Below are 18893 nucleotides of genomic sequence, written 5' to 3'. Positions count from 1 at the left end.
AAAAATGTCAAACTGCTCTGCCTCGATATCTCTGACTGTTCAAAGTCTCTGACAGCAGTTTAGATGCTCATACTTACCTTTATGAAGAGATCTAGCAGGACTAAAAAGCAGGGCTAAACCTTACCTGTCTTTCAGTATTTTGTGAATACTTATCAAACCTTTTCCTTCTCTGTCAATGTACTTCCTCCTATCAGCAGGGTCCTGAGATGGTCGTCGTTCATGGGTCAGCTGTGTCCCTCTGGTGGCTCTCCTGTTTAGTGTAAAGCAGACACTCGTGATGGAGAGAAGATAACAAATGATCATTATGAAGACAGCAAAATCATCTTTAAATGACTGAATGAAAATTTTAAATTCTATGTATACAGATACGCTACGTAGCAAGTTTTATCAGCAGACAGAACGTCATCTGTTTTACATTAAACAGTTTTCCACTTACCTTTCAGAAGCTCATACTTACCTGCCTTTCACCCAGTTACAGTGTGAGATCAGCCTCAGCCCCCAGAGTTGAAGTGTTTTACATAAAGAATAGATGGATACTGACCTTTATTGTCTGGTCGACAGAAGCAGCTCAGATGATGGAGTTAGATAAATACAGAGTAATAAATATGGTTAGTAAATCAGACAAATAATCTTTGAAATTCATTAGTCATTTACATTTAGATAACCATTAAATTCATAAAAAGGTATTTTCTCCTGTGTTATATTTCACTCAAGTTACTTTCCTGAGATGTCACAAGGTCATACTCACTTTCAGAAAACTAGGAAACTAATATGGTATGGATAAACATATTGTCAAAATACTTTTTCAGAGGGGACAAATTTAAAGTGCTTACAACATGTTGATAGGTCAGAAGTTCATAACAACTACTATATAACTAAAAAGGTCTTTTAAAAACTCCTAAAAAAAAACTTTAAATGCTATTATAGCACATCTGAAATCTGAGACTAGAGATAGGTTGTTGTTTTAATAAGCAAAATGTTACATCTCGTTTTCATTACTCTGAAATCTGGTGTGCAAAAACAGCCTGGCTTAAATATATCAGTAAAATATGAATTTCTGTGCTAAACAATAGTCAGGAGTAATGAATGGACTTAAAAGCCGACTAATTGAAATATGGGTTCCTAATCAAAAGAATTAGTGCCACTTGAACGGACACTTGTTGGGATTAAAGAGCCTGAAATGACCACAGGCCTGTATTCTTACCTTTTCTCCACATCTCATTCATACTTACTGTTGTCATCCATATGAAATGATTGTCTGACCTCGATTAGTAGCTGAGCTGATCTCCAGGTTCTCTTTTTTGATGACCGCTGACATCCAAACTGCTGGTCCAGAGCAGACCAGTGTGGTTCTGGCTCCTGTTTGAGGAAAAGATGTTTTTTTCTTCCTGTTTCTGCAGCTTCTCTTGGACTTTCTTCTCCTCTCTCCCTGTGCACTCCAGTCACTGCCTCATCACTAAGAGTCTCTAGTGCTGTGACCAGGGAGACTGAGTCCATCTGAAGACACCATTCTGTCCTCCCCAGCCCTGCCAGACGCAAAGGCTCCATGCACGGATGTTCGACAGCCCTGCCAGACGCAAAGACCCATCCAGGATCAAAGAAAGAAACGTCGATCCAGCTGCCATGTAAGTGGAGAAGATACAGATAAGCCCCCGGTGCAAGATGCTACCTCGGGGGACTTCAGCCCTGCCAGACGCAAAGGCTGTCCCTGGTGTCACTGGCCCCGCAAGACACAAAGGCCAGTCATCAATGGAAGAAGGAAGGGTAACTGCAGCCTCCTTTGGAAAGAAACCTTTTCCTTGCCTCTCTCGTCCCTCTTCTTGAAGAAGCCAAACATGGAGGAAGATGCAGGGTCACCTTACATAGTTGACATTGGAGAAGAGCTCTGCTTACTCCTCGTGGGCCAGCGGTCCGTGGTCCTCAGTCTCCAGGAAAGGGATCTGAAATTCAGGAGGATAATAAGGGTAAGCAGGATAGGCAAAAAGACCAGTGAAAGAATCATAATAGGAACACAAAGCAGGAGCAAAAGCAGGAGCGTAAGGGAAGGCAGGAGGAGAAGGAAAAGGAGCACCATATGGGTACACATATTGGGGAGGATAAGCAGGAACAGGGTGAATAGGGGGGATCTGGACCGTAGGAGCCTCTTGCACCAGAGGAGGAGAGGGAGGTCTGACATCATTCAACTCCTCCCCTCTCTCTCCTCCCATGCTCTCAGGCTGACCAAACATCTGAGGAGCATCTCCATCTCCATGATGTTCCTCAGGCTCTGCCACCTGAGGCTTCTGCTCCTCATCGAGGTCTACAACATAGATCTCCTCCTCTTCCTCATCTAGTCCTACAACGTCCTCCTCTTCTCCCTCCTGGCAACCCAGCTCCACTCATTGCACTTGTACATGTCAGTTTTCCTATGCTGGTTTCTGCTCTTTTTTACTCATCATTACCACAACTGACATCAGTCTGTCCATCATCACCTCTGAAGGTGACTCTGGCCTTGAAAGCTAAGCAATAACATGATGAATTACCACCAGTTTTATTCATAAAGGATTGTTTAATCATAAAGACACCACAACATATAAAAAGTTAAATCAACATAATCAAATAGCGTAAACAAGCAATAAAAAAAACCAATAAGTTAGTAGTGCTGATCATGTGATTTCCCCAGAATGGATTTAATCATGCACTACATCCTGACTGAGGCCTCAGACCGTTTGTGTATGAGCTAGGCTATCAACTTGTGTTTTTTTTCATGACAAGCAGGCACATGCATCTGTTGGGGGTACCCTCTGAGTACTCTGCCTTGACCTTAAGCAGGATCCTCAGTGCTTCCTATACCTGCATATACCTTGGATATGAGTGCAACAAAAACCAGATTATACCAGATTGTTTGTTGAACAGGTCATCAAGGTTCACGTCGAGTGTTGGGTACCAAAGCAAACTGATCACAAGAAAAAAAAAACCACAATGTCTGATGCTACAATAAAAGGAGAATGTATTTTTTTGGAACAAATATTCAATAAGGTAAAACAAAGGCATTCAGATGATATAGTTAATGCTTTGCTGGATATTTTTGCTGATCAAGCCTCAGGACAGGAAAGAAGATTGTGTGTTTAAGACAGGAGAAACACTTCTGAAGCAGAAATTAACTGGAGGTCAGGATGTCTAAATTCAAAAGCTCTTTGATAGATGCTACTATCACTTTATTTGTCAGTATTGGTAATAAAACTACATGTGCATGTCTCTGACTGAATCTTCTCTTGATTATATATCCTGATGAGTTTCTTTTTAAGTGTTTTAACTTTGTTGGCGAATCTGATTCTGTAGTTGAATAGATTTAACAGCCTCACCTATAACGTTTTTCACTAGCAACCACTGATTTCTAAATGTTATACCTTGCACAGAGACATGTTAAAACACAATGATGTGGTGAGTTTGAGTTATGATGCTTTTTAAAGAGCTGAAGAAGAACTGTTGGCTATTTGGGAATACTCTGCCATTTTCAGCAGAACAGATGCAATCACATTTTTATCTCCTGTCTTTATTGCTACAGCATTTTATCAGCCCAAAATCTATTGTCATCTTTCTACAGACTTTTAAGCAGGTCTGAAAGAAGCCATATATGACAACAAGAGTCCTAAACTGAGCACCCAGATGATACTTTTTTGATTGCGGGGCCAAGTTGTTTCAGGATTTTTTTGTGGATAAAATGAATACCAAAATGTGAAATGTACACACCAGACTGTTTTACTTAAATGAAAGTATGCTAAGTTTTGCAATATCATTTTTATGTGAAATAGAAAACGCTACAATTTAACGTATTGTAAGAAAGGAAAGCCTTACGTTTCTTGTCCCAATGCAAAGTTTCACTCAGTAGGTTATTTAGGCTGCTGCACATGCTATTTACTGCAGCCTCGGCTATTTCAATCACTCTCTGTCAAAGTTGGAAAAGCAAAAGTATGGAAAGACCTGAACTTCACTTAACTTTGATGTCGATGTAAATGGCCCCTTGTGGCCCCTTGTGTGCCTCTGCAGCCCACCAGTGGGCCCCAGCCCATACTTTGGCAAGCAGTGTCCTAAATAACAAAGATTAACTTGTTTTAAAAAAAGGAATAACATCCCTATAACTCATCTAAAACACAGATTTCAACGCTTTGGTCAAGGATCACAATAAACTGCATCCCATTTAAATATATTGCTCTGCTTAATGTAACAGACCTCTAAATCTACTTGAATAAACAGAAACGTTAAGACATTTGCTATCGTCAATTAGGTTCTCGGCCGAACGCAATTTTTGCGGTATTATTTTTTACACTGTAATTGGAACAAATACTTCGGCTGTTATCGGCTGACACCGCTCATCACGTGATCCATGCTTGTCGCGCATGCGTACCTTTAGTCTGCGGGCTACATTTGTAGGCGAAAATAAGCTAGGGTATTAGCGGTTATTTCTTGCGTTTCACGCACTTTTTGACATCTTAGCTTCGTTTTTCGATTTCTACGACAGCAATTAGTTTTCGGGAGACTTAGTGGGGTTTGAATGAAAAAAAATCCACCGTTTAATCTTAGTTACCGTTTGCTCAATGTTGCTAACGAACTCAACTAACCATCAGCCCTCTGTTTATTGTTTAAGTCACGAGGTTTCCTCCTACCCTGCACTGACTGAAGCTGGGTCACTGCTTTCTGCTACTGTTGTGGTTCATTTCAGAAATGGCTCACACCTGACTGCTCTCGATCAATAGTTTCAGCCCGTGTCGCTGAGGGAATGGAGATTTGTGGTCTCTAGCTGCTCTTTCTTCGGTGTTAGCCTGCGACCAGGAGTTCACCATGATGCAGGTAAGTTGTGTACATTTAGGTCTCGTTTGCACCGTCTTGCATTTTATAATAATGCGCTACTTTTCGAAATTAATGGTACTCAGCAAGTTGAACGTCGGCTTTGTTTCGCTCCATGTGTAGGAAACGTAAAAGTGTAGACAGCAATCGATTTAAATAAACATAAAATGAATGTTGACTCCTTTTGCAACCTGTTGGGGTATAAGGTAACACCATACATCTGCCTATTTAAAAACCATGTTTAACACACAAATGTAAGAGTCAGCTGTTACAACACCAATCCTAAACCTCAATACTCTTTTATAGGCTTTGTTTTGTAATGCTTGAGCTAATAATTTAGACCTCTCGTAAAATACATTTTATGATCACATTTTCACATTAGCATACATTGGAAGTGAAATACGTTAATATCCCATTAATGTCTACATTTAACCTGTATGAACGTAACAATATTCCCCTTCGTTCTCCTCAGTGAATGATGCCCATGTGTATAACCTTTTAAGGTCCTTTTTCCTTCTTTGAGGAAGTCTCAAATTTCAGTGTAGTTTTTTTTTAACAGAGCCGTTTTTTATTGTGTTGGACTGTAGATATCTGATATGCCAATACCTTTGAATTGATTCCAGCCAATACTGATAAATAAATGTAGTTTAAACCTAAAATTGCAGTCAGTACAACAAATTTTAAAACTGAAGACTTCAGCTGATATTGGTTGTTATTCCTGCCTAAATCTTCACATACTAATTTGTGAGTACAGCTGATATTTACAACTGATGTAGGCTGATTTTTATTGCCAGTAGATGCCATAGATGTTGGCATAATATGCCAGTATGATATCATGCAGATTATATATTACTAGATACACTCCTGATCAAAAATTTTAAGACCAGTTGAAAAATTGGAAGAATTTACATTTTGCACTGTTGGATCTTAAGAAGGTTCTAAGTGGGGCTTCAAAATGCAAAAAGAAGAAATGGGAGTGAAACAAACAAAAAAAAAGAGTAAGCAATTTATTGAAAACAACAAATAAACTGAAATGGGCTGTTCATCAGCTGATCAAAATTTTTAGACCACAGCCTTTAAAAGCCAAAGTCTGCACAAAAATGTGGATTATATATAATTTTCTGTCAGGTATTTACACTGTAATGACCTGATGGCAAAAAAGCTTTCGATATCTGTTCATGCAACATTGTTTATTAATGGCTGATGTCTGTCAACAGGGGTGATATTGGCAGATGTCGATGTTAAACCAATGCATTGGTACATCCCTAGTTATTTTCATGGGAAAGCAGAGAAGACAGAACGTGTGGATGCATGTCCTCTTCAGCATAATGATGTCTCATCTCAGCTGTTTATTTCCAGTACACATGCCAGTAGAGTTGAACTTCCACACCTGGCAGTTTAACCAGTGACACTAGGCATTTTCAAATTTCCCCATAGCATGAGGGCTTAGATGTACAATAATATATTTTCTAGGGAGTTTTACTGTCAGTATATGTGGTTGAAGCAGCATACAGCCATAGTTTGCGGTCTCAACACTGACCTAGGACAAACACTGTATCTGTTTCCTTAAGCAGCTTAGGTAATAAGCTCACAATGATCACCTTCACTGGCCTTCAGTTGGACTGTTGACTCATGGTGTCTATATTTGGCTGTCTCTGTGATGTTTTCAAGCTATTCTGTCATTCTGTTTGATTGCCATCTGCAGAAGTCTGTGCTATCTAAAAAGACCTGTGACTGTAGGAAAAAACACTAGAGGACAATTCAAAACATGATAAATGAAACTGTCATTGCAGAGAGTTGAATCAAAACCACAGCCGTTTTTGCCAACATCGATCACACATTACCAACCAAATTCCTAAAGGGATGATTACTGATGCTAGGGGTGTGATCACTTTTTGTTTTCTACCTCTACTGCTGGCTCAAAGTTTGTTTACTTAAATAACCTTCCTTAATCAGCTTTTATTAGTTTAGCTTTGCATATTTATACTGTAAATGTCAAGCAGACATCCTTGTATTTCATGATGATGCAGCCTCAAACTCAATCCCCAAAGATGACTCCTGAGATTTGTCTTTGTGCAGAACATATATGACAGGACCAGACAACACATGAACGTCTTACTCAAAGTAGCATTGCAAGGACTGGAACTGCCACATTTTTAAATACTCAGTCAAATGTCAGATCTCAACCTCTTAACTCTAAGGTAAAGTGACATCCTTAGATTGCCTTTCTTAATATCATCAGTCCAAAATCCTTTGATGGAAACTAGGATCCTGATAGTAATTTCTTTTTTCGAGGCTCCAAGTTCTGCTGAGCCTCTTGCTGGTCTGTGAGAGACTCTCATCTTGGATTAGCAGGAGAGAGTGGGGCGAGAGCCTGGCAGAGACCGGGTAGCAGAAAGAAGTCAGACACCCACTCTTAGACACAATCAGTACATTCCTCTGTCAGTCACACATCAACAGCAGCCAGGCTGAACAGAGCCTGATTCAGTGGGACAATGCATTCTGTTATTGTGGGCCAGACCAGCTGAAGGACACTCCCTCAGGGTTAGTATAAATTGAATTTTATTGAAGGCATCCAAGAATTCTACATGCTCCAATTCCAAAAATGTTTGGACGTTTTGTAAAATGTGAACAAAGATGGAAAACAGTGACTTGCAAATCATTTTTTTCCTGTATTTAATTGAATATAGCACAAAGACAAGATATTTAAGATAAAGTCAGTGAACTTGTTATTTTGGGAAATTAGCACACATTCTGAACTTGATGCCTGCAACACATTCCAAAAAAATTGGGACAAGGACAGAAAATGTGGAATGTTGGCCTTGAACATTCCACAGGTAAGTCGGTCACCTGGTAACAGGTGATAGTACCATGACTCGATATCAAAGGAGCAATCTTGAGAGAATCACTCGTTTGCAATCAACTACAGTGCCAAAAGTCCACATTTTAAACCGTTTTTGGAAATAATGGCTACAAGTCCTACAGACCATCATACCTTAGAGGTACAAATAGGTTTCAGAGCAGATGTGTCCATCAAGACATCTTGTAGGGACGTCCATGCTTATTTCAGAAGACCAAGACACGTTCTGCACAAGTTACAACAGCATGGCTACGCTGTAAGAGTGTGGGTACTAGACTGGCCTGCTTGTGGTCCAGATCTGTGTGTACCTGTATCTGTGTATGAAGCACCAAATACAGCAACAGAAACCTCACACTGTTGAGCAACTAGAGGGTATCTCAAGCAAGAATGGAAAAGAATTTCTTTCTCACTTTCAGTACTTTAGCAATTAGTGTCTTCAGTCCCCAGATGCCTACAGAGTGTTATAGAAAAAGATGGTGCATTACAGTGGTAAGCATTCTCCTGTCCCAACTTTTTTGGAATATGTTAAAGGCATCAAACTGAAAATCGGTGTATATTTTCTAAAAGAACATATAGAGAATTTTAAAAATAATTTTGATGATTGAATATCTAGTCTTTGTGCTGTATTTAGTTGAATATACATTAAAAATGATTTGCAAATCACTGTATTCTGTTTTCTTTCACATTTTTCACTGCTGAGTCTAGCATCAAGAATGTAGTTACAGCACCCGTCTCATTTTATTTGGTTGTAATAAAAATTCAAGTCACACTGACACTTCTTTATGACCCATCAAAGATAACAAAACCATCAGCAGCGAGACTGCTGGTGGTTTTGATTTTGATGTTTTTAATGTGTGAAATGACATCTGCAGGGTAAGGGCAGGTAGATGAAGTTACTAATTTTATGATGCAGAACATCTTTTTCATGTTTTGATGATGTTGCTGATGTTTTTCTGTTGAGCTTGAATGAAGTTTGGACTTTACCTATTTGAGGATTTGTGCAGGAAATGGCTATGCAGTATGAATGGAGATGTGTGATACTATTGGTGTGGTATCTGTAATGGCAGAAAAAGAAGTTAAGTATCTGTATCAGCAGATCTGAACATTCCTGCCAATATTTACAGCTGTTATATGGGCTTTAGATATAGGCAGGTTGTTTGGATATGTTTATGGCGTTTTAATCAGAACAGCAGATGAAGTTTTTTTCATTCTCATTCCTTTAACTTGAAAGTTTGTTCTCAGGACTGAAGTTTTAGGTGTAAACAGCTGCTAGATTGTTTTTCTACACTTGAGAAAAATGTGTTTTTTGTCTTTTCAGGCACTATGTCAGGATTGTTTCAGTGAACCACCCTTCTGTTAAACCTTTGGTTTAACAAGGACAATTCATTTTAGTTTTAAATCACACACTCATTTGAGAAAGTCACACCTTTTGTGCTCTATGTCATAAGATAAGATAAGACGCTTACCGTTAAAAATACATTGTTCACCTAATGTTCATGTAATCTGAATAAACAACTTTCAGTTTGTTTTTTTACTAAACAAATTAAGGCATTTGATAATGAAAACATCTGTCATTTGTTTAATTAAATTGTGTTTGTTTTATTTTACACGTGTTTATAAAACAAACAGACTGTCAGAGCAAGAGAAACAGCTCAGTTGTAGTACACGAGAGGCTTCTCATTCTAAACTATTTTTAAAAAAGGCGCTCATATATCAGTATCAGTGTTGGCTAAAATAAGTTTAATTTTTCTTCATCAATCAGATATTGTGCATCATAAATATTAAGCAAGGCTTTTTTGTTAAAGAAACAACTCTGTTAAACATGTATATAAACGTTTAATCGATCAAAGCACATACCAGTGTTTGCTCAGCTGCCAGGCTCCATTATTGGAGCTGCAGACAGTGCTGAGAGAATGTTAAATATGAAGATGATGTACCATCTGCTGAATAAACACTTGAAGGATAATTTTCAGCACAGTGTGTTCTGTGAAGGAATTAATGACATTAAAGAGTAGTGAAAAACAGGCTGACACTAGAGTAGAGACATGTGATTAGTTAGTCGACTTGAAGCAAACATCATCACCTTTGACAGCAATAGAATTGGTAGTTGGTTAAACTAAGTATTAATATGTTGATAGATGCCTGCACTCAAACACAGTAAATAGATGCCATCTTGTGATGGTGAGAAGTTTGGCAGAGCTTTTTAATGTAGCGTATAGATTTCAATCTGCAAGGAAGACTGGAGACTGGCAAAGCCAGCAGTGCCATCATTGTGATTTAGTGTTTAGTTGTGTTTAATAATTGTGCTCAAGTTTTACTATTTTTAGAGTGTTTTCTCAACTTTAGACTCTTCTGAATAAAAAAGCCTCTAGAGTTTAGCCACAAGAAGCATCATGAGTACTGATATTTTTCTGATTATATAGACATAGCAATACGTTGATATTCATAGGTTCTAGGTCCTTAAATATGATTAAGAAGAGTAAAGTTGACTACATCTGTGTTTATCATGTATTTTTTAGAATTACAGCAATTCCCTTAAACCACATAACCTACTCTAGGATCAGTGAACCATCATGCAGTTGTTTACAAGTGTTAATGTTCATGTGTTTTAATATTGTTTTGTTTTTCTCTCTAGATGACCTTTGAACTGTCAGACAGCGTGACGCTCCTGTTTGACTTCTGGGATGTACAGGGACCTGCAGGTAGGCTGACAAATGTCAGACCACATCCTCATACGGAGATCTCATCAGTGCTAACTCAGAACCAGTCCATCTGGTTAAAACATACGGTACTGTTGTGTCATTAGACATGACTAGCTCCTGACTGTTCTGGTGATGTTTATTAGCATTATTTCACATTGAACTTGTAACTTTAGTACTAATATTCCAACATTTAGTCCTTATATCACCAGCATGTGAGTTTGCTGTAATGAACTGTCAGTTCTGAGAGGTTTGGAGCCTTAGGCCTGGTTATATATGAAATAAGGTGTTAGAAAATGCATGAACGCTTCTCAAACCACCATACACATTACTTCAGCTTTACAACAAAGGCCAGGGGCTCGTTGAAAGCAACTCAGAGCTGTACTTATTTCTATTAAATTAAATTTTAGATTTCAAATTTAAGTTGGTTTTTAGATTTTTTTTGTATTGCTAAGTTGTAGTATAGGTATTTGATTCAGTCCTCATGTATATAATTTCATGTTTGTATTGAAAATATGGCTAGTCCACACAAAGGTCTGGATTTTGAAAAATAGAGGTTTTTCTCCTTTCTTTTCAAAAATAATCCTGTTCATGTGCTACATCCTCAAAAGCAGCTTCTTCCTGATCAAAACAGGCTTCTTTGTTCTGTGAAGAGCACGTCATATCAACAGTTGTCTGACTTTCACTGTGTGGATGAAACTGCCAACTCCAGAGTTCCTGCAGATCCTTGAAATGTCACAAATAGTCTGAAATAGCCTTTTAGAATTAAAGGCCATAAAAAGTCTTAAAAAGTCTAATTATTATTGGCTAGCGGTCTTATATTAAGTATGCACTTTGAGGAAGACATCTCCTTATCAATTTTTGGTTTTCTAGCCAACCTTATAGGATTTTAACCTTCTCCCACAAATGTTTGCATAAATATTCTCCATAATTCGGGGATTTGGCATTTAATGTTCTAAATTTCTTTGAGTAGGACCCCAGACCCCTCTCTGAATTTGTCTGACTCTCTTTGATTTAATAAACTCGGTACTGCTATGAAACAGTAGTCCAGTTCTGACATCTGGGCTAAAAGATTGTCCACTCAAGAATCTTGCGACCCACCGTTATTTTAACAGCTCTTCCCTTGCAAAATTATTACTCTGCTTTTTAATGATTAAACTGTTTTTAAACAGCTCAACACCAAAAATGTGTTCTCTGTTCAGGTCTTAAAAAGTTCTTAATTTGATTTTTAAAAGCATGCAGGATCTCTGTAATTCTGTTTTCAGAGTTAGCATGCCAACCTGAATCTGGTCTCTTCCAAAACTGAAGATGTGGGCAGCAGAGTTTGTCTTGAAGTGTTTTATAAAGCAGCAGGAAATTGTGTAAGCATGTCAAAAGTCCAGTCAGCAACATTAATACCAGTGTCCTTTTAAGTGAAAGCGATAATGTCAGACATCAAGTAGAGAAGAATCAGACACGACATGATGTTACCAGTTTCTCCCACATCTGCACATTAACAGTTTCTAAAGACATTCACTCTGAAAGGATTTTACAAATGGTTGTTTTAGTGACATAAACGCCATATCTGTGTTTACTGTAGACCAAAGAGGACAAAAATGTAAGTTTTTAATGATACTCACCTACATGTGGAGTAGACCTATGTTAAATTGCATTGATAAATATTGTGCATATTGTGAAATAAAAAACATTAAATTCAGTCCAGTATAAGCTTTTTTTCCCCGGTAGGTGCTAAGTATAAAAACAGACTAGTACTTGGATTGTAAGTCAACACTGATTGATTTTTACAAAATGATAAAGGAAAAAAATTAGCGTGTTTATTTATATTGCAAACAGGGTACAGCTGAAACAGCATGAAACAGTTAAATGGGACTATAGATTTGTGTTTTTTACCTTTCAGTATAATCTGCCAAGCTTCTCAGATCCGTAAATAATAGTTCATGTTCCCACAACTAGCTGTGTCTGAATGTGTGACAGCCTCTTTTCAGTTAACAGAAGTGAAAAATCCTTTAATTTGGTCAGATGTATTTTTTCAAAGCAGAGGTAAACAAAGGAGCTGCTTGACTTGACTGTTGAGCTTTTCCACCATGAATCTTGGTAGTTTCTGCTGTAGGCTGTGGAGATATCAAAGTGGTCAGAACAATAATAACTGCACTAAACCCTGGAGCTAGATTAGCTGATTGATTTGGCGGCAGGTAACAGAGTGACTCTAAATAGCCACAATGGGGGGTTGAATTTATCATTGTCACAACTTGTACGTCACTCTTCTGTTAGCCCTTATCATTCAGATGCTTGTTGCAGTGAGGATGTTCGGTGCATACATGGCTCAAATTTCCCCCAAAATAACTGAAAAGTGGCTGTTCTCATTATCTGTTTGTGCGTTTCCGTGCAGCACCAAGGGCTTTCATGCTGTCTAACAATGACAAACACAACACTCACACACAGACACTGACACACACGTGTGCTGACGTGTTTGTGATGCAGACTGAAGGCTTCTATCTGTTTAGGGAAATTGTTTCAGAATATTGGAGGATAAACACAGACCTGAACTTTCTCCTTCTGCTTTTAAGTGCCGCTCTGTTCATGGAGGATCAGCGTGTTAGCGCTGTTTCTGTTTGTGCTCTAGCTGTGTGTCTGTCACTCTTGCGGACTGGGGTGTGCAGTGTGTCTAGATCTAGATATTATTATAAAATATTCCTTTCTCATTGTTTGTTGAGGGCAACCTAAATGGTTAAACCTCCCCAAATGTGTACACTAATTAAGTGTTATTTAAGCCTTTGATTCGTTTATATATGTAGGGTGTATTGCAGATTTGCTGTATATCGATAATTAATGGATATAAAAGACGATAGAAACTCTGAAACTTTAAATAAGCTCACTGACGCAGTGAGATACAGTGGCAGGATAAAAGTGTGTAACTGATTACTTAGGAGTCAAAGAGAATTCAACTGAACAGTGATTTTTTTGCTTCTCCTATTAGACAACAGACAGTTTAATGTTTTCTTAATATGAGCTTCTGCACCAAGTATAAGTCATCTATTATTTGATGGATAATGTAATTCATTTTTAGAGCTTCATTTCACACATATAAAGAAATTTTCTTCATAAAGTTTAAAGGAGAATGGAGGGGAGGAGAGGAGATAAGCTATAGATATAAGAAACTGTCAGTATTTTAATATTAGCATAAACTTAATATTCATTGAAGGAAAAAAATCCAAGACTAACTGACTGTTAGATGACTGTCTCTAACAGTGAAGTATGACACGTTTCTGTAGTGTGCTGCTTCATATGTACAGGGAGAGGTGCTTTATTAAGAGGAGAGCTGATGATGATCATGATGAGGGAAAATAAAGCATGTGTGTCATGTGATACCATACGTACCATATTTGGCATATAGCACGTAGTTTCCAATCACCAAAATTGTGGCTAGTGTAAATACTGCATGCAAAACCACTAGCCACCACAATTTTTAAATACTGCAAAGACAATATGAATGCTATAAGGATAAAGAGTGCATGTTTGCTGTTACAGACTGTTTAGATAACTATCTGCTGTTCTTCCTGTTTTCTGTGTTTGTCTCCTGAATACTGAAAGCATTTTTTCCACTGAACTTGTGCCTGTTAATCTCAAGGTAGCTGAAATAAAGCATAAGCTTCTGCAGTATCATAAAAATGGCACCAAAGCATGGCTGTTTATAATAAGACCCCCATTTTAATGGAAAAATGTTCATGTTTTGTTTATTGTGAGAAATTCAGACTTTTGTCTTGTGTTTATTGCACATGCTCTTATTTCACTGACCATGACTTAGCAACTCATTGCACAACCCTGTTGTGAACCAAAGCTGAGCAAACCCCCAAAGGGTCTGATGATCTGGACTACAGGAGAGTTTGACACGCATAAAATGAGGATTTAGGAATAAGCGTAGTGACAGAATTTTTTTCCTAGATGTCACCTTCACAAAATGAATGTGATTTAAATGCACTTTGCCTTTCGTGCTCAGTAAGACGCTAAGATTCACACATCTCTTAATCTTGAAGCAGAGTGCAGATAAAAGTTCTCCTAGCTATACAAAGAATAAACATTGCACATTATAAACAGAGCTTGAGGAGAGCTGAAGGTTGTATTTGTCATTAAACAAAGCCAGGCTGCCTGTTTCGTACTGTCTATCCGGTTATAAGCTCAGCTACGCTCACTGGCCGTCCGCTCTAGCTTCATATTTAGTGTACAGGCATGAGAGTGGATCCAGTCTTCTTATCTGAGGAAAAAATATGAACTCTAATCCATTAAGAGACATACTAAAGTGCTGTGACTCTGCATCTACAGGAATGCTGTTGACGGTGTTCGTGGTCTTCTTGCTCACCGTCTTCTACGAGGTGCTCAAAGTGTGGAGGGTTTGGATCGGGGTGAAGACAAAGATGGCTAAACATCAGGCTATGTACGCCTACCCTCCATCAGCACGCTGCGACAACAACTCTGTGCTGGAGAACAGCCCGTCTGAATCCTCGCTGACCCCCATAGACCCACCACCTTCAGATCCAAACAGACACAGGTGAGGATCTTTCTGAAATATACAATGCTGTTTAAAGCTCTGGAAACTATTGAGACAAGTTCAAATTTTCCTTGAATCAGCATGTTAACGTGCACGAAAGTTCTCTTCCAGTGTTGGTGGAATTTCATCATGAGGCCATCAAACAAAGCCAGGCTACTTGACTTTTTGTGCTAAGACTGGCATAAGGTCAGTGAAGAGGGGAGTGAAAAACTGCTGGAGAACAAGCAGGGAAGCTGTTTATAAAAATCAGGGTTATTCCAACCAATTTAGATTTATTTTCCCTAGTTAAAGCGTTGGTTATCTGTTGTTTAAAAATTAACTTGTTTTCTGTTGCACTGAGCTTAGTCTGATAAATACTGCATCTTTTCGTTATCTTAGCTTGTAGTCATTTTCTGCAATAAAATGCTAAACTGAGCATTTTTGATGTGGAAGTTGGGATACTTGAAGAAATAGAAAAACAGGATAAATGTCACTTTTATTCAAACACAAACATGTAAATAAGTAAATGACTGCAGATTTGAACATTGTATTTGCTTTTTGTTAGGTTGGTTTAGGTCACTGAGAAGAAAATCATCCTAACAACCTTACATGTGCAGTGTAGAGTGTTGAGGTTCAGGTGAACCATTGAGGTAACTTTCCTCAGCTTTATGTTGCAGCTTTGTGTGGTTTTATGTTTGAGTATGCTATATGTGCACGATGTAGTTAAGCATTTCTCATGAACCTCTGTAGACACGTGTTACTCTGAACATTCACCTCTCTCCCTGTTAAATGGTTCACCATATATTCTTTATTAATGACTGAACCCAAAACAAAATGTAACCTAAGTCCTCCATTATGTTATCATAACTTGACCAAGGGAATTTATGTTGGGGTCACATTAGCAGCATACATGGTGACATGTTTTCCATAAAAATATAAGTTTGGGCTGATTTTCACAACCTTGTAGTTTCCTGTCAAAGAGCAAAAGAAATAGATCTCATCATCCTCATTATTGGAATAAGGTTTTACGATTGTGAGTATAAGGAAGGTTTAAAACTTGTGCACACTCAAACAATAAAAAGCTTTAATGTGCATGACAAAAACGACGATGAGGAGGAAAAATTATGAAAGATTTTATAACCATCAATGATAAAACCACAATAATAAACTTATTTAATGAACATTTTGTCTCTTCAGGATCCCTGTTTGACAAAGTTAACCATGCGCAAAAAACAAATCATATTGCTGTGCCTGTTCCTCACAAAGCTCTCAGACTTTTAAATGTAAGTAAACAGAAAGGTCTGGATAATTTTGAGCACTTAAAAAAAAAAAAAAAAAAAAAAAAAAAAAAACTTGCTGCTGATTTTATTGTCAAACCATAAAATCTTTAAATCTTCAACGAAATCCCGATTATTTAGAAAACTGCTTTCTTTCTCTCCCTGTTAAAGGGCTGAAACCCTGTACTCGTAAATAATAACAGATTTACAAACTTTTAGTCCTTCCAAAGACCTTGGAATCACTCAAAAGTGACCAACTCTAAGAGGCTAAGAACAGTACAACCACTGCTGCTTTAAAAGTAGTCTGTGATTTTATTGAGTCTTTGGATAACAAAGAAAACTGCTGCTCTTTTATTTATCTATCCAAAGCTTTCAGTATTGTTGATTATGCCATTTTAAAAGTCAGACTGTGCTATAATGGTTTGCCAGAACAATCTGTTCATGGGTTCGAAAATTATTTATCAAACAACACAGCTTTACTTCAAAATGCGTCAGGGTGCAGTCTTGGGACCGCTGTTATATTAACAACATCGGTCAGAATGTTCTTGATGCAAATGTTCATTATATGCTGATGACACTTTCACTGCTCCGCTCCTCCACAGCATCAGACTCTGTGTTGCCTACAAGAATGCTTTTATACTATACAGGATAAGGTTAAAATTAATCTGAACTTGTGAAAAGAAAAAACAAACTCATGATGTTTTCACACTTACAGAAAAAGTTGCTGAACCTTCCTTCTATCACCATGTCAGGGTAAATGTGATTGAGTCTGCTTCATCTTCTTGACTGATGATTCTGTCTTTTAAGCCTCATATTGATCAACTTGTAAAGAAGTTATGGTTGCAGCTGGGTTTTTATTTCAGGAATAAGATTTGTTTATCCTTTACTGCAAAGAAAAAACTTGCCTGCCACTTAATGCCGTTTATTGATTATGATGATGTTCTGCATGTGCATGCATCTTCTCAATGCCTTCAATCTATGGATACTGTTTACATTGGGCACTGAGGTTCATTATCAATCTTAACTCTAGGGCTGACAGCCTCAGGTCAATTGGTCGATTAATTGGTGGATGACCTCATGTTCAACCAAAATCCAATTTGTCGAACAATCGCACGTGCTGCTTTAATTGGAAGAATCCATTTTTTGCAGGGGTGAGAAGGGAGACGTCATGTATTTTTATTTTTTCAGTTATCTAGTGTTACAAAATATAATTTACAAAAAAACTATGAATATAAAACTATTCTAGTATAATTTACTCGTGCCTTTAAGAGTAATTAATTACAGGTTAAATACCCAGAAAGTCAAAACAACATCACTAGGACCCTCCCACCTCAGAGGGGAGCAAAGCCCGTGAAGCATGTTTATACTCCGTTTCCTGTTCATTTACAACATGTCGAAAAAGTCAGCGGTGTGGCAACATTTTGTTAAAAAGGATGATTTTGGTCCGTCCTACGACCAATCGATTAATTGATGATCTGGTGCAATTTTAGTCGACCAAGTTTTACTTTGGTTGACTACAGCCCTACTTAATTCATCATTGCACTCAGTATGATCGAGTTGGTTGGCCTTCATTGACCACACACAGACAAAATCATTGGCATATCCTTATTTGTAAGGCTGTACTTAATTAGCTTCCCTCATACTTGAGATTTTATTCATGAGAAAAGTGCTGGAAGCTACAGCCTTTACTCTGTGACTCAGTCATAACATTTACTTTTGTTCTCTGTTCTCAAAGTCCGTCTTGAAATGGGTGAAAGGAGCTTCAGGTATGCTGCTCTTGCAGCCTGGAATCTGCTACAGGAGACTTTGTCTTAAAGAATTGGTCTCTTTAAATAAAAAAAGTAATTTAAAGGTGTTAGAGGACCATGAATCAGGTTGTAGATGTTTTACAGAGGACTTCTTGCTCTCTGACCTGGATTTGTCTCATTTGCGTTTGTACCTACCCAACATTGCTTGTAAATGTCTGAATGTAGTTTGTGTAACCAAAATCTTCCTCTCCTTCCTCCCTAGTTTCCTGATTCACGTTCTTCAGACGATCCTGCACTTGCTGCAGGTGTCTCTGGGCTACATGCTGATGCTGTGCGTCATGTCCTACAACTTCTGGATCTTTATCGGTGTCGTCATAGGCTCCACCCTCGGTTATTTCATCTCTTTCCCACTCATTGATCAGATCTGATGGTACGGAAGATTCAGACAGGACTTCTATGTTTTTGCTGTAATAAATGGGGAAACTCACACTGACTCATGTTGAGCTGGTGGGTGCATGTGTGCTGAAGAATGAGCTGCACAACACTGTCCAAAAACCGCTGATGAGAATGGGGGAAATTTACAGGTATAAAGTCAACAGAGATCATCAGAATCTTCTGCTTCTGTTCAACTTTTGGATGAGGGCTTTTAACTTCAAATACTTCAATTGAATCAATGAAATAAAAAATAAAACGGTTAACCACCAGGACAAGGTGAATCATTTCATGACACTGAAATGTTTTTGTTTCAAAGGGACTAAGCTTTATATGCACAGCTTTTCTTCAGCTCTTAAATGGCAAACATTTGAGAGCTTACAAAACATGGATTTAAGCCTCTGGAGCAGGCTGCAGCTTCTTTAAAATGTTGTTAGAATTAAAAATGTGTTTAAATGCTCCAACTAATGGCTAAAACACAAGTCTAGTAAGTCATCTGTCTGTTATGATTGTTCTTGCACCTTT

The 18893-nt window shown here is 38.0% G+C and overlaps 1 protein-coding gene across 1 annotated transcript; it reads left to right on the top strand.

The window, feature by feature from the left end:
- The first annotated feature begins 4637 nt into the window (after nucleotides 1–4637).
- Nucleotides 4638–18429, top strand: slc31a2 (solute carrier family 31 member 2). The gene is made up of 4 exons (XM_041810547.1): nucleotides 4638–4830; nucleotides 10323–10389; nucleotides 14707–14932; nucleotides 18199–18429. Exons 1-4 carry the CDS (start codon nucleotides 4822–4824, stop codon nucleotides 18362–18364), a joined length of 468 nt encoding a protein of 155 aa, XP_041666481.1. The 5' UTR covers nucleotides 4638–4821; the 3' UTR covers nucleotides 18365–18429.
- Nucleotides 18430–18893: the final 464 nt, after the last annotated feature.

This window comes from Cheilinus undulatus, linkage group 17, assembly GCF_018320785.1.
Source record: "Cheilinus undulatus linkage group 17, ASM1832078v1, whole genome shotgun sequence".
Lineage (NCBI taxonomy): Eukaryota > Metazoa > Chordata > Actinopteri > Labriformes > Labridae > Cheilinus > Cheilinus undulatus.
The sequence above is the reverse complement of the archived record's forward strand: the minus strand, read 5'-3'. Positions and strand labels throughout refer to the sequence as shown.